The sequence below is a fragment of the Ictalurus punctatus genome, chromosome 8 (assembly GCF_001660625.3).
Source record: "Ictalurus punctatus breed USDA103 chromosome 8, Coco_2.0, whole genome shotgun sequence".
NCBI lineage: Eukaryota > Metazoa > Chordata > Actinopteri > Siluriformes > Ictaluridae > Ictalurus > Ictalurus punctatus.
The window spans coordinates 16,309,089-16,325,459 of record NC_030423.2 but is presented as its reverse complement, the minus strand read 5'-3'; the positions used below and the strand labels follow the sequence as shown (position 1 = coordinate 16,325,459).

The window sequence follows — 16,371 nt, the reverse complement described above, 5'->3', positions numbered from 1 at the left end:
CAGCAGGTTCCAGCGGTGTTCTTACAGACTTGCCACAGCGAGGATGTTCTCCTGCCTGGCACATCAGCCATGGCGGACTTTGTGCAGGATTTACCTGAACCAGCAAGCTCACCTGAGCTCACGGCCATGTTATGGTAAACTGCTCGCATTCAGTAGCACTCAAACTATGCATTACTTAACATTTAAACTATGTTGGACTGTCATCTGTATGTATTTTTATTATTTTCTTATTATTACCTACAATCTTACCTAATTAGAAAACTTTGAAGTAGGATGTATAACCAGGGTCGAGTTTTGAATCTGAATACACTCACTCTGTAGTGGTGTTTGCAGAATATTTGGAAGATTCAGCACTTCTGTTTTCATCATGAACTTTTGAATATGTGACATTTTAGTACTCTTTGTGTGCAGGCTGGCAAAGCAGATGTAAAGGCCACAGTCTGTGGTTTAGGTTCCCTGACCCCAGAGGAGCTTCTATAGCCTGGGCACAGGTTCAGTACTTTTCTACTGCCGGCAGCAGTAAAGATGGACCACCAACAGAATCAGGACAAACTGGGACAAAACAGACCACAGACGAAGTGCTCGCTGCTCAGCCCTCCAAAGAGTCGGCTGGTAATTATTATATTTCTTAGTTTATATTTCTGACATGGAAGCAACAAACTTCATTGTTCTTAACCATTAATCCACTTTCTTCTTCATTTTTTTTTCAAAGGATCTAAACCTCTGAGTCTGTCAAAAGCAGAGAGTATACAAGTAAAAGGTAACGCCATAAACGGCATTGTGAGTCTACATTCTCCTACTTCCTCTTATTGTGGCTTGCTATGTGACCTTCTGTTCCTCCTGATGTTTGCAGTGCGAGCGGTGCTGAAGAAGCGGGAATACGGTACCAAATACACTCAGAACAATTTCATCACTGCTGTCAGGGCCATGAACGAGTTCTGCCTCAAACCAAAGTAAATATGGTCATTCTTTAGCTGGTACAGACATCAGAGAATAGTACTCGCGTCACTTTGTAAAGGTCGTCCTTCACTTTTGCCTTGTTTCCTTTGTCAGGATGGTAATAATGAAAGCATTTTTATGATCAGTTCTGTGACTGCATACAGTCTTTCCTGATGACTCTACATGTCTCTGCTTTCTGTTTGTGTGTTTTCAGTGACCTGGAGAAACTGAGGAAGATCCGTCGACGGAGTCCTCACGATGACACAGAGGCGTTCACGGTCTTCTTACGCTCAGACGTTGAGACCAAGTATGTATTTTTATAACTGCTAATCCATAACTGTTGTGCTTTAGTCTGTACATTCTGTAGAGTTCAGTTTCTTCTTCATGCTTCATGCTGATTGTTCTGTGGGTTGTAGGGCTCTGGAAGTTTGGGGCAGTATGGAGGCCCTTGCTCGAGAGAGGAATCTCAGGAAGGAGGTGGAGCAACTGTACCAAGACAGTATGCGCTCACTACAACTTTTAATAGAATTGCAAAATAAACGCTTTCTTAGTTCTTTAATATTCTGAACTATTTATGATTCCAAAATAATTGTGTTTACTTGGAATGTAGCATGATGTCAAAGTAAATCTGAGCTTTCAGACTCATGGAGGCATTTGGCCTAAGATTCTCTGTTGTGTTTTTTTTGTTTGTTTGTTTGTTTTTTTGTTTTTTAAATCTCTCACAATATCCTTAGATATATTCCGCAATCAGCAGTTGTTAAAGGAGTACAAGGATTTCTGGGGAAACACAAAAGTGAGTATTTATGTCTGGACAATTTACCACCCAAAAAGGCTTATTCTCCTCCAGCATCAGCTTCAGCAAACACTATCTGTAGTAAAAGAAGGAAAATGCTACAGCCCTGAAAAATAATTTTGCAATAAATAGTTGATACATATGTGCTCTCTAGTACTGCACTAACTTTTAATTAATCCTGCCTGGTTCATTCTTGTGAAGAAAAAGTGAAAGCAATGTTCTTCTTCTAGCATTTGCTCACCGTCTCTAACATTTCCTGTACTATTTCTGATACGATCCATAATCTTCAATAGACATGCATGACCTACCTTATTGAACCACATGAATGGGGCACTGCTGGCACTATCATCACAGTTATGCACCTTTATTGTTAAATTCATTCATCATTTAAATAGTTTGTTTTAACATTAAAACCTCTTTCCACAGCCTCGATCAGGCAAAAGGGCTACTTTCCTCCAGGGGCCAGGAAAGGTGGTGATGGTAGCTATATGCATGTAAGTTTTCCAAATATGCTTAAGTACTTCAGTAACTTTATAAAGAGCCAGTAAGCTATCACGTGCAGTTAATACTGAAAATTCAGTTGCATGCCATAGAAATCACTTAATGAGGGCAGTTTGAGTTCGGTAGGCAGGACAGAAATGGCTATATGATTATTTTATATTAGATTAAAGAGATTGAGTTAAAACATGTGCGCTCACATGAGGGATCCACCAGGTCCCTGTAAAATGCATCTGTTTATCTTCCCCAAACAGCCAGAAGTTCTCCATTAATAGCCTAGGTTGTGTTCATCTAAAGCTGTAATTTCTTGCCTTGTCACTGTTGCTGATGTAAGAATGAAAGGTATTTTTTTTAGTGTTTTGTTTTTTGTTTTTCATTTTGTTTTTGTTTCTCAGAAACGGACTGAATTTCTTTTTCAAACTTCTGGCGTGGGTTTATACTGGATCAGCCAGCATGTTCTCAGAGGCCATCCATTCCCTGGCAGATACCTGTAACCAGGTCATACATTCTCACTCTTTTTGTTTTCAGTTGCTGTGATAGTGATATTGGGTTTAATATACAGAGGTGCCAACATCTATAGTTTAGCCACAACGATACAGGAGACACCTGAACATTTTCTGAACATAAAGCAGACCAAACCCATAAAGCAGACACAACCCTGTTAATATGTCAGGTTTTCATGATGTAAAAAAAATGTAATTAAGATAAATCATGTCAGAACCTTTTGTATCTTTTGTTGTGTAATTTTATCCTGTTAATTAAAGTGTAAAAGAATAATTTTAGGGGAGATATATATATATATATATATATATATATATATATATATATATATATATATATATATATATATATATATATAATATATATATATATATATTATATATATATATATATATATATATATATATATATATATATATATATATATATGTATATGTATGTATGTATGTATATATATGTGTATATATATGTATGTATATATATATATATATATATATATATATATATATATATATATATATATATATATATATATATATATGTGTATGTATATGTATGTATGTATATGTAATATGTAATATATTATATATATAAAACAATAACCTGGTTGCATACAGTGTTGGGAAAAGGTATTTTTCCCATCCTGATCTCGTACTAATTAATTTTAGAAGGCAACTTGAGTAAACAGACAATAGTTTGTTTTCTTTTCTTTTATTTATTGATGCAAAAAAGTTATTCAACACCAATCACCCATGTGAAAAACTAATTGCCCCCTTAAACTTAAAATCTGGTTGTGCCACCTTTAGCAGCAATAACAGCAACAAAACGCTTCCAATAACTGGAGATCAGTCTTTCACTTACTTCTAGAACTAGGTCTTATTCCTTGGGATCATTGTCTTGCTGCATAATCCAGTTGTCCTTTTGCAAGGACGAATGGCAAAATATTGCTAAGTCTTGATGTGCCAAAAAGATTGACTCTTACCCAAAAAACTGAATGCTGTGATAAAATCTAAAGGTGCTTCAACTATTAGTTTATTAATTAGTTTAGGGGTGTGCACACAATAACCAGGTTATTGTCTTTTTTTTTTCTTTTTTCCCCCCAAACCCTCCAATTTCCCCCTAAAATGATTCTTATTGTTTTGTTCTGACTTGACACAGAAATCTGCCATTTTAACAGGGGTGTGTAGACTTTTAACATCCAGTGTAAAATTTGAGTGACTGAAAAGCTGATCCACAGAAGGGGAAAGGACACGGCACAAGTGAAATGCAGATCTCTTTATGGTGGTGGTTCCTTTTGTTTCATGTCAGTTTAATTTAGGTGAAATTTGACCTGTGACTTCATGCACCTTGGTCTTGTTTGCCAATAGAAAACAGGATGGCAGTAACAATAAAAGGTGCTTAATTAGTGGTCATTGCAGACTTTTTGCCTCTCTGTTTTCTTATTGTTGCTTGGTTTACATGTGGGAAATTGCCCTCTTGTGCACTGCTGTATGTTAGGTAACAACAAGTGTGCCTGCTACAGTTTTCTTTTTAACAATGTTGGTGTCTCTGAATACAGTATTTTCCTGATTTCATGTTTTACTCTAGGTTTTTATTTCTCTTATCTTTTACTTCTCCTTCAGGCTCTTCTTGCACTGGGAATAAGTCAGTCTGTGCGTAACCCTGACCCTGGCCACCCGTAAGTACAAGCAACCAAGTAACTTTACTTACAAACACTACGCAAAGTATTTGAGTCTGAAGAACCCATAGCAGATTTTGTTAATAGTCAGAGATCATTTAAGTGTTCCTTATTTTCTTCTGTTTAAAAGGTACGGCTTTTCCAACATGCGCTACATCGCCTCCCTCATCAGCGGAGTGGGCATTTTCATGATGGGTGCCGGCCTGTCCTGGTACCACGGCATTATGGGACTTATGCACCCTCACCCAATAGATTCGCTGCTCTGGGTTAGTGACTGTTCATTTAGATTCAGTTAGAAGAATATAACATGTTTTAATATTAATACCATTAATATCTGTATTTTTGATGCAGGCATACTGTATTTTAGCTGGATCTCTAGTTTCAGAAGGAGGTAATAGTTAATCCTGTTAAATATCATACATTTGCAGTTATTTTTGGTACAACACATAAGGAAATAATTACAATTATAAACTGTTCCTTTAAATGTAGATATAAAGATTATTAATCATAGCCAAGTTCTTATGTTTCCCTCACACAGCAACACTCCTGGTGGCCATTAATGAAATCAAGAAGAGTTCTCTTAAGCAAGGACTCTCGTTCTATGAATATGGTATGATACACATTTAAACAGTTCAATTAAATGTTTCAAAGGTTTGCTTTAAACTTTTTATTTTTATTTTTATGGTGTTTTTGCATTTATGCCAGCCCACATATGGTTGGTTCCTCTTAAAGGCTTTTCTTTCCTGTCTTTGAGCAATACATGAGGGTGTTGCTGTTCGTGTATGTTTCAGTAATGCAAAGTCATGACCCCAGTACGAATGTGGTCCTGCTGGAGGATGCTGCAGCTGTTCTGGGTGTGGTGATTGCTGCAGGCTGTATGGGTCTGACCTCACTGACAGGTGAATGCACACATAATGAATCTGTTACCATAAACTTTTTCTTCGGAGTTATCATATATACTATGTCTGTACTCACTCATTTGTCATGCTATATCATTTACTTGCATATACATTTACTTCATTCAATGTACTGATAGCACAAGTTTATATTAGGTAATATAATAATTTTCAATTTAATGAATATTCAGCTTGTTTTGTATACTAGCGATTCTTTAGTTTATTTGGCTCTGCATTGCCTTCCGCATCTTCACACTTCAATATTCTGTATGGTGTAACACAGAGTTTACACCACATAATTTCTCTCTTATGTAGTTGTTTGGATGACTACCTTTACCTGGTTCATTTAGAAAAACTGTGATTTGAATTCAATTCAGTTTTATTTGTATAGTGCTTTTAACAATGGACATTATCAGAAAGCAGCTTTACAGAAATATATAAATTCAGGATATAAATTTATTCATAATGAGCAAAGCAATTATAAATAATTCCTTTCTATACCTGTGTACTACATGGTCAAAGGTGCAAAGGTTTTCACATGAAGTCTGTTTTATTGAAGTTATTAACTGTTCACTGATGGAGAATTGAGTGCAAAACTGTTTGTGACTATTGCAGTCCTAAGCCATTGGACAGGCTGGTGAGGGAACGACTGTTTAGCAGCGATGTCATATTGGGAATGAACTTGTTTTGCAGATGTCCAACAACATCAAAGATATATAACTATATACTGATAAAAAACATGACATTTTGTTCTTAAATTTTTATTTTATTTTATTGTAATCATTGGCAAGGTAAAAGCGGAATAAAACACCACCAGGGTGTGCTGCTTTCTGAAAATAATGCAGAATCATGTTGAGCCACATCACACCACCTGAAGTTATTGATTATCCTATAATATGTCCCACTTCTTTTATTCCTGTAATACCACGGCAATTTGGAGACTAAAACACTGGAGACTAAATGTTAAATAAATGTCTCCTCAGAAAAACCTTCACCATATCAACTATTACATGCATTTTTAATCTGTTTAAGTGGAGCATCCACCATGGAAGTCCCTGTGTAAGTTTTTACTATAGAAAACAGTGTGTTAGAATGTGTGCATTAATATATAAATCTGTAATTTGCCTTATAGTTAGCGCTACTGTCAGGGTTGCTGTTATAGAAAATTAGTTAACATCTGTGAACCAATCAAATTTGAGAATTAAACAGCACTGTGGTTTAATATATATTAATAACTGGACTGAAGAAGTTCCTTGGTTGATCATAACTTACTGCTGTCATGTCTTACTACTACTGTGACTGTTACTATGACTAAACATAGACTGAGAGCTGCTAGGTATTGATGTACTTTCCCTGTCTTTTAGGTAACCCTTATTATGACAGTCTTGGTTCCCTGGGTGTAGGCACTTTGCTGGGAACTGTCTCAGCCTTCCTTATCTACACCAATACGGAGGCTCTGTTGGGTCGTTCCATCCAGGCCGAGCATGTGCAGAAGCTCACAGAGTTCCTGGAGAACGACCCTGCTGTCAGGTAAATCTGTGGTACAAAGATCAACAGAGCAGTGCTAAGTCTGTGGAGGATGAGTGCATACACACTAGCATTTGTTCTGTTCTGTTATTTCCTCAGAGCGATTCATGACGTGAAGGCCACCGATATGGGACTGAATAAAGTGCGCTTCAAGGCTGAGGTGGACTTTGATGGACGGGTAGTTACACGGTCCTATTTGGAAAAGCAGGACATTGATCAGATCCTAAACGTACGTACAGAACGATCACACTGTGGACTAGTGCACACTAGTGTACCAATGTATCTTTTGTGTAACAGAAAGTGAGTGGTGTGTTTTGTTTTGTTTTTTGTTTTTTGTTTTCTGGTTGTAGGACATTCAGCAGGTGAAAACTCCTGAGGAGTTGGAGGCCTTTATGTTGAAGCATGGGGAGAACATTATCGACACCCTGGGGGCAGAGGTGGACCGTCTGGAGAAAGAGCTCAAGGTACATCAGTCTTGTTGAAATACACAAATACACTAACATTGTCAGTTCTGTTTTATGTGGATTTTTTGTTACGTTTCTACATTTGTGCTAAAAGAATATGAACACAAGCTGCATGATATGCCCTTTTTCTTTTTTCCCCCCTCCCCCAGCCTACCATATGAGTGATTTATTTTGGACCACCATGTCCCTTTATTTACAGACATTATATCAACGGACAATGTGTCCTCTCACATATGGAAGCTGACCCTGTAATGTCAGCCTAGATTTACTACTACACACATGCAAACTGAGCCCACTTTGTCATTTCTCCTCTTCAAATAAACGACAAATTCCTCCCTTACTCAATATTTTATGTTCCCTCAGGGGAATCAAGCATAATGCTACATAGTGTTTCAGTCAGAAATAATAGATCTGTGAAAGTAGGTGGGAAATGAACATACTTTTCAGAAGGTCGACATTTCTGTATTATAAATTCTTTATTCGAATATTATATTTTGAGATACTTGATTTTTGATTTCCATGAGCTGTAAGCTGTAATTATCAAGATTAAAACAAAAAAAATGGCTTGAAATACTTCACTTTATGTGTAATGAATCTAGAATATATGAAGGGCCACATTTTGAATTAAATTACAGGGAAATAAAAGGTAGGGGAGGAAGAGGATTAGGGTGTTGTCATGAGAAGACGCTGTCTCTTAATTATTCATAGGATAAGAACACGCAGTCTCATGAATAATTATGAGACATGGACGCGTCATCGAAGTACTATAGTACATTGCCACATTAGTGCCTGTGATGCCGACATGACAAGAAAATATTTTAAACTATAAAAATAGTGGGGAAAAAAGCTCAAAATTAACCAGTTTAATTAAAATTTATGGATGCAAACATTATGATCTCTTATGATATGCTACACAATCACCTCTGTTAAAATCTCAGAAAATGTAGTTTAGTGTTTAATGACTCTTTCACAGTGATCTTTGTTGGTAAATAAGACCTTTTAGCTGTACTCATGTTCGGCGCACGTGAATCGAAGAGGGCTTTGACTGAGTGCACGTTGTGATTACGTTACATGACACGTTTTGACCCAAAGCTGCAGAAAGTCTGACATAATTTTGAAAAATTGCAAGCTCCTCCGAATATTGCAGAGTTTGCTTGATTTTGCGATAATTTCAGCAATTGCAAAATTGTGTAATCCTGGAGGATTATTGTCTAATAACCAAGGTGGCTGGAGTATAGCAAATCCTGAAGCTGGATAAAATCTGTGTCTTGACTGTTTCCTCTTCAAGGTCATCTTTCACACAGAAATTGACAGCATTCTCTTTTTTTTCCCTAAAAAAAAAACAGCAACGCAATCCGGAAGTGCGGCACGTTGATCTGGAGATCCTGTGAGGCCGGAGAGGAGCACAGCGTCTGTGCGGCAGAGAAGAAGCCGGCCAAGTTTAAGGAGGTTTAGTTGGTTCTTCACCTCTACTGAACCAGCTCTAACCAACCATCCAGATGAAGTCTTACTTTCCATCAGTACCCCATCATTGTAGCGCTCGCTCAATTCCCATGTTTGATACTTCTGTAAGCTAGCAGTGCAGAAGGTGTTCCGTCAGGTCCAAAAGAGTTTATACACTAGACCCAGTAAGCTTACACTCCTGAAGTCGACTCGTGTTTTAATGTAGTAATGCTGATGTAGGAACGCTTTCATATCTTTATAAATTGTGTTAAGTTGGAAATGAAAACCATGAGCTGCTCCTTAAACAGCATTCTGAGCTGATGCATAAAGAGATTAAGCAGGTTTTTGGTTTAAGCTCACCAGGTGTCTGATGAATTTCATTTGTAGACCAAGTTAACTCCTTTCAACAGGTCAGGTACCCTCCAATGGGGGGAAAATTCTGCTTATTCCACAAGTGTTTTAATCCCTGTACAAGTAAGTATAGAATACAAGGATGAGTGATGCTATATAGGTTGGGATACTCTCAGAAATGTTTTTGACAAAAAACCCTTAGGCTTTTTTTTTGATGATTATAATAATATAGATTATATAATATATAAAATAAATTTTCCCCTCAAGTTATGAGTAACTGAAGGTGCTTAATTGTATTTTGTCATCTCACTGAATGAAATGTATGGGTTAATTTAATAATGATAATATATTAAGTCACATATTGTGACAGTATATTGAGATGATATGCTTGATTCTAAAATAGTCAAGTTTATGGGAAGGTTTTTTTTTAAAACTCTGACAGGTATTCACTGTAAATCTTTCTTGAGTTCATTGTATGATGAATGAGATTAAGGGTATGGAAGTAACAGTACATCAACCTTGACAGTAAGAGAGCTAATATAAGTTGAATGGTAGAGGATCAGAGATGGGTTCATCACAAAAGATGACCGCCCAAGCTGTCGTGGCTGACCTTTTAGTGTAAACTACCTTATAATGCAAACTGCCACATAGCAAAAGTTCATGAAGTTAGATTCCAACACATTACATCCCTAAGGATTCACTGTTATATATTTGATTACCCCTTCTTATAACACTGATTGAGAAATGTCTGGTAAAGAATCCAAGTGCTGTGATTACTTTGACTGTTTTCTTTAGTTCTGTACAGAACAGGTTTTGCTCTTCATCTACATCCTCTTCCTCTGCTAACAACATTAGCACACAGCTAACACCGTATCAGTCTAAACAGCTTAGTGGTTCGAATTTAATGTTATGAACAGGGAGGCGAAAAGGGTTTGGGTTTACCAACATCAAGTAAAAATGAATAATCACAGATTGGTGAGAGAAGTGACATTTCGGCAGTTAAGATTCTGAGCTAATAATAAGAAGGGCATGGGTTCAAATCCCAGGGCTGCTAGAGGTGCTCAGCTTTATGCTTGGACTGTATCCTGTCACTGATAAGTGACTGGATAAAATTCTGCTTCTGCAAAGTGAATAAATGTCATTGTTTAAATAAACCATCCTTTGTTACTTACTACTAATACAGAGGTTCTTTGAAATAGTATCTCTACACCATGTCTATAGCGGATATGAGATTACAACAGACATGTTTCTGTGTCTTGAGCAATAAACAGAGAGCCATTTAATTGAAACTCACAATGGAAGCAATTTTTTTTAATTCTGTGAATAAATATTTATAATGCAGGACTATATAATTCAATTCTACCACCGTGGTTTAGTGGTTAGCACATTTCACATTCACAATTACCTCTGTGGTTGGGGGTTTGAATCCTGCCTCCGCCCTGTGTGCACGGAGCTTGTATGTTCTCCCATTGGGGGCTTTCTGTGGGTACTCCAGTTTCCTCTCCCAGACCAGAGTCATGCGTAGTAGCTTGATTGGCATCTCTTAAATAAATAAATAAATAAATTTAAATTGTTCGTAGTGGGTATGTGTGGTTGTGCCCTGCAATGGGTTGGTGCCCTGCAATGGGTTGGTCCCCTGTCCAGAGTGTCCCCCGCCTTGTGCCTGTGTCCCCTGGGATAGGCTCCAGACTCCCCCATGACCCTGTGCAGGATAAGCAGTACAGAAAATGGATGGATAGATTTGACATGTTTTTAATACAGAATATCTTTCCATCTGAAAAAGCATCTCTGAAAGAAAGTACGGTGCATCCGGAAAGTATTCACAGCGCTTCACTTTTTCCACATTTTGTTATGTTACAGCCTTATTCCAAAATGGATTAAATTAATTATTTTCCTCAAAATTCTACAAACAGTGCCCCATAATGACAATGTGAAAGAAGTTTGTTTGAAATCTTTGCAAATTTATTAAAAATAAAAAACAAAAAAAGCACATGTACATAAGTATTCACAGCCTTTGCTCAATACTTTGTTGAAGCCCCTTTGGCACCAATTACAGCCTCAAGTCTTTTTGAGTATGATGCTACAAGCTTGGCACACCTATTTTTGGGCAGTTTCTCCCATCCTTCTTTGCAGGACCTCTGAAGCTTCATCAGGTTGGATGCGGAGCATCGGTGCACAGCCATTTTCAGATCTCTCCAGAGATGTTCAATCGGGTTCAAGTCTGGGCTCTGGCTGGGCCACTCAAAGACATTCACAGAGTTGTCCTGTAGGCACTCCTTTGTTATCTTGGCTGTGTGCTTAGGGTCGTTGTCCTGTTGGAAGATGAACCTTCGCCCCAGTCTGAGGTCCAGAGCGCTCTGGAGCAGGTTTTCATCAAGGATGTCTCTGTACATTCCTGCATTCATCTTTCCCTTGATCCTGACTAGTCTCCCAGTTCCTGCCGCTGAAAAACATCCCCACAGCATGATGCTGCCACCACCATGCTTCACTGTAGGGATGATATTAGCCATTGATGAGTGGTGCTGGTTTCCTCCAGACATGATGCTTGCCATTCAATCTTTCATTTCTCATGGTCTGAGAGTCCTTCAGGTGCCTTTTGGCAAACTCCAAGTGGGTGGTCATATGCCTTTTACTGAGGAGTGGCTTCCATCTGGCCACTCTACCATACAGGCCTGATTGGTGGAGTGCTGCAGAGATGGTTGTTCTTCTGGAAGATTCTCCCCTCTCCAAAGAGACATGCTGGAGCTCTGTCAGAGTGACCATCAGGTTTTTGGTCACCTCCCTGACTAAGGCCCTTCTCCCCCGACCGCTGAGTTTGGCCAGGCGGCCAGCTCTAGGAAGAGTCCTGCTGGTTCCAGACCTCTTCCATTTACAGATGATGGAGGCCACTGTGCTCACTGGGACCTTCAATGCTGCAGAAATGTTTCTGTACCCTTCCCCAGATCTGTGCCTCGATACAGTCCTGTCTCGGAGGTCTACAGACAGTTCCTTGGACTTCATGGTTTGGTTTGTGCTCTGACTTGCATTGTTAACTGTGGGACCTTATATAGACAGGTGTGTGCCTTTCCAAATCATGTCCAATCAACTGAATTTACCACAGGTGGACTCCAATCAAGTTGTAGAAACATCTCAAGGATGATCCGTGGAAACAGGATGCACTTGAGCTCAATTTTCAGTGTCATGGCAAAGGCTGTGAATACTTATGTACGTGTGCTTTTTTTTTGTTTTTTTTTATTTTTAATAAGTTTGCAAAGATTTCAAACAAACTTCTTTCACGTCGTCATTATGGGGTATTGTTTGTAGAATTTTGAGGAAAATAATTATTTTAATCCATTTTGGAATAAGGCTGTAACATAACAAAATGTGTAAAAAGGGAAGCGCTGTGAATACTCTCCGGCTGCACTGTAATGTACTGATCCGCTTACAAATACTAAAAATTCATGAAGTCATTACTCCTTTATAGGTGAACTTAAGTAAACTTTTCTGTTCATTTGTCAGCACAAAGAAATGTGTGGTAATCGCCCATCTGCTGCACTCAGAATTAAAGGTACCAGGTTGTACTTTTCCTTGTCACTGGGGTGGTATCTTTTGTACTTTTAGCATGTATCCTTTACTTGGAAAGGTGCATGTGGTGTACCTTTTAATTAGCTTTAGAGTAAAGTTTTAAAGGTACATCAGTACTCCTCAAGGTCCAAGTATATACTGTAATTATTTTTTAAAGATACACTACCTTACTATTCACCTTACCAGGTAACAGATACGTGCTAAACATACAAAAGATGTACCCTTGATGGTACCAGGAAAATGACAGTTTCTGAGAGGGAAGAATCTAATATTTGTTTGTGATGTTTTCTTACAAATATAGTTGTTTCGTTTTCTCATAATATAAACAAGCTAGTCAGTTAATTTATACCACCTGAGAACATGTCCAGGCAGGTACTAAGGATGTGGTAAATTCTGTAATGCACTAAGGTGCTGTAAATGTGCTGTTCATCTTAATGAACAAATAGATCTACTTGTCCTGTGAGTTACATACCTGACAGCTTGCTTGCATCTGCATTAAGGTGAAAACCTCCTTGTGAGAATTTTTTTGGTGCATCCTGCAGGATAGCAAAATTCTAATCCTGATGCCTACAGTAGGTCTAGTCTCAACCAGATGACCCTTCCAGCTTTCAGTCTGAACTAAATAATATGTTTGTATTCTGTTACATCCTTACTGTCTAAGCTATTTTAAGTATTTATGCATTTCAGATGCATTTTGTTAAACCTTTAAAGAATTGATTGAATAAATTCATTAATTTATGAAACTGTATTAAGCCGATTTGTGTTGTTTTGAGGTTTTTTGACCGTTGTTTTGTGTGGAATATTTACGCTTATATAGGCTAGCTACATACAGTGTGCGCGGTTTATTTCTTCTTTATTCACTTTATTTCTTAATTCTTCTTTTTTAACTTCTTCATTTAAATTCCTTTCAGAGTTTTATGTTTAAATGCTCGTGTTGTTGTCTGAGAGTTGCCAAACTAAATGTCGATGTATTGTATACAATGACAATAAAGCACCTTACCTATTTGTCCACTCAAACCTCCTTGTGTGAAATAGACGAGCCTGAAATGCGCTAACGCCATTGGTCAGCCGAGTGAGCCCCGAGACCCGTCTTGCATTCTGATTGGTTGAGGCCGCCTTCCATTAAGTAAGCCCACGGGAACTCCAGCCGTCCATCAAGAGCTTCACGAGCTCCTCACACGGTGTGACGGATTTCAGCAGCGTCTGAGAGCCGACATGGACCGAGTGGAATTTCTCAAAATGAGGATTTTAGCGTTAAATTGTTGTTTTAATTGTATATTTTTTCCGCAGTGTGTATTCATTTACGACTGATTTAATTAGTGCTTACAGAGGAATATCCTAATTAGAAGCGAGTCGATCAGGAATATATATATTTATATAATATATCTGTGGCGCTCAGCGTGAAGAAAGAGAAAGGTAGATGTACACCGACTGAATCTGCTGCTGCATGTCCTCCCTCCATCACCGACTTCAAGTAAAAACCGTCAAGCATTTGTCTTTTTTGTTTGTTTGTTTTCGAAACATGATGTCTATATGCAGTTTCCAAAGATTATCTAGATCATGTTTCTCCTTGTATCTGAATAATGAGTAATAATAATAATAATAATAATAATAATAATAAGGCTCGCGCTGGATCCTGCTGATCGATTTGATCTAAATGTCGATGTGTTGTTTTATGGTACATTTTGGTTGTTGGTGTGTTTTGTTGTTGTTTTGTTTGTTTGTTTTTTTAATAATCTGTGATCCATCCATCTTTTTTTGTATGCACGTATGCATGTCCAGGTTCATTGATATTATAGCCTATACACCTGATATTCGTGTCAATGTTTCTTAGTATGCTGTTAACCTTTCCTTTGCATTTCCTCTGTAGGCGCACCAGTGGGGGCGCAGCTGACCATGACTTCATTTTTGCTTTCTCTGTTGTTATTCATAGCTGTATGTTTTAAGAAAGAAGAAGAAGAAGAAGAAGAAAGAAAAAACCTGGAAATGACAGCAGTATCTTCATTATTTCCCAGCCCTCCTCTTCTGTCATGTGGATAAATAATTTCTGGTGCTGTTCTGCTCTGTGCTTTGAGCCTCTTTACAATGCTGCCTTGTGGCATCAGTATCAAGCAGCATTGTACAGGGCTATGAGAGCACAGAGACCAAATACACCACCATATTCCGTCCTCCGTCCTCACAGTATCAATGTGGTACATTCTGCTGAGAGATCAACCATCGGCTCTGGGATCCATCCTGAACTGTGCAGCCAACAAGGAAAGACACCTTCTAATTTGGGATATTTTATATATGTGTGTGTGTGATTTTGAGCCTTATGTCACTTTGCAATGTAATCTATAGGCTATTTGATGCATCAACATCCAGTGTGGTTTGTAATCATCTGAACATGGATCCAGCTCTCAGCTTTGTGCTCCATCTTGTTGGATTTTGACTGGTTCTATATACAGGCTATATAAAGACTATATATAGCCTTTTAATATGTAGCATCCTCATTTTGTTTTTGTTTTTTTTTAATCTAAAAGGACTAATTATCATCAAAATGTTATTCTTGATTGCAAATTACAATCAAAAGTCATGACCAGATCCTTGTTTTAGTCTGTAATGCAGCCATGTTCCAATTTCTTGCTTTTAGTCTTGACTCCAGATATTAAAATATATGTCTACTCACTGAAATTCAGCTTGCATCATGTTGTTGGTTACTGTTCTTTCATAGACTCCTAGCTTGCTTGATGTTGCTAAATTCATTGGTGTGTTCACTACCCACTCAACACTTTACTCATGATTGATTTAGGCACACCCATTATTTGCTGTTGATGTCTCTGATAATCGTGACATGTGCACTATCAGAAAGAACATTACTCTACAGGTACACTTTTTTCCCCAATGTCCAAATATTGAATGTTTAAAGGTCCTTAAAGTCAAATTTTATGTATTTAAGTATGTTTTAAAGATACACTACTTCAACATAGGTCCTCTAAGGTTTGGAAGTAACAAAGGTTTTCTAATAACAATTACTTGTAACTGGAATAGTAGAAATGTGTAGCTTTATTTTGTAGAGTTTGTTTTTCTTGCTGAAAGACAGCAACAGCAGGTGTAAAGGCTACAGATAGAGCCATTTTGTTGGTGCTTTTCTGCATGACACAACTGAGCAGCCACTTAATGGTTGCTTTCATGGTTACTCCCTCATAGTTACTACATAGTTTGATTTCAAACCCATGTTCTAAAATGCACGGTTAAAATAAGAAAACGAAATCAACAAACATGCAGATTATACATCTGATAGTTACAGAGAGTCATATGTGTGTAATGTACATGTCTATGCCTAATCTAGATCCTCTCTGCTAAACATAATCAGTTCACTTTCAAGGTAAGTGGTTCTGTGCTCTATAAAAATGTGCAAAAATCTGTAAGTAGAAATGCTTCTAAAATGGGATCCGGGGACCCCAAGGGGTCATAAAGTATAGCCAGGGGTCTGCAATTCCTTAAATTTAGTTTAAATTTAATGACTTGATTTAAGTATGTTAAATTAAACCTCCAATAACTCAAAAACAAGTCACCTATAAATAATATCATGTCCAACCTAATTAATGTGGACGGTTCAGGAATAAAAACTTTGTAGCTCCTATATATATATATATATATATATATATATATATATATATATATATATATATATATATATATATATATATATATATATATTCAGAATATTAATGC

At 37.5% G+C, this 16,371-nt stretch overlaps 1 protein-coding gene across 1 annotated transcript in view; it reads left to right on the top strand.

The window, feature by feature from the left end:
* Positions 1-15,331, top strand: part of slc30a9 (solute carrier family 30 member 9) — a 28,444-nt gene extending 13,113 nt beyond the window's left edge. Inside the window, exons 16-34 of the mRNA XM_047157220.2 lie at positions 4-134; positions 412-612; positions 713-760; positions 854-953; positions 1,154-1,246; positions 1,356-1,438; positions 1,674-1,732; positions 2,159-2,226; positions 2,626-2,728; positions 4,354-4,409; positions 4,540-4,675; positions 4,761-4,800; positions 4,948-5,019; positions 5,201-5,308; positions 6,670-6,835; positions 6,932-7,061; positions 7,183-7,296; positions 8,643-14,128; positions 14,588-15,331. Coding sequence (XP_047013176.1) covers positions 4-134; positions 412-612; positions 713-760; positions 854-953; positions 1,154-1,246; positions 1,356-1,438; positions 1,674-1,732; positions 2,159-2,226; positions 2,626-2,728; positions 4,354-4,409; positions 4,540-4,675; positions 4,761-4,800; positions 4,948-5,019; positions 5,201-5,308; positions 6,670-6,835; positions 6,932-7,061; positions 7,183-7,296; positions 8,643-8,687 — 1,753 coding nt within the window. The 3' untranslated portion in view covers positions 8,688-14,128; positions 14,588-15,331. The remainder of the gene's footprint in view (positions 1-3; positions 135-411; positions 613-712; positions 761-853; positions 954-1,153; positions 1,247-1,355; positions 1,439-1,673; positions 1,733-2,158; positions 2,227-2,625; positions 2,729-4,353; positions 4,410-4,539; positions 4,676-4,760; positions 4,801-4,947; positions 5,020-5,200; positions 5,309-6,669; positions 6,836-6,931; positions 7,062-7,182; positions 7,297-8,642; positions 14,129-14,587) is intronic.
* Positions 15,332-16,371: the final 1,040 nt, after the last annotated feature.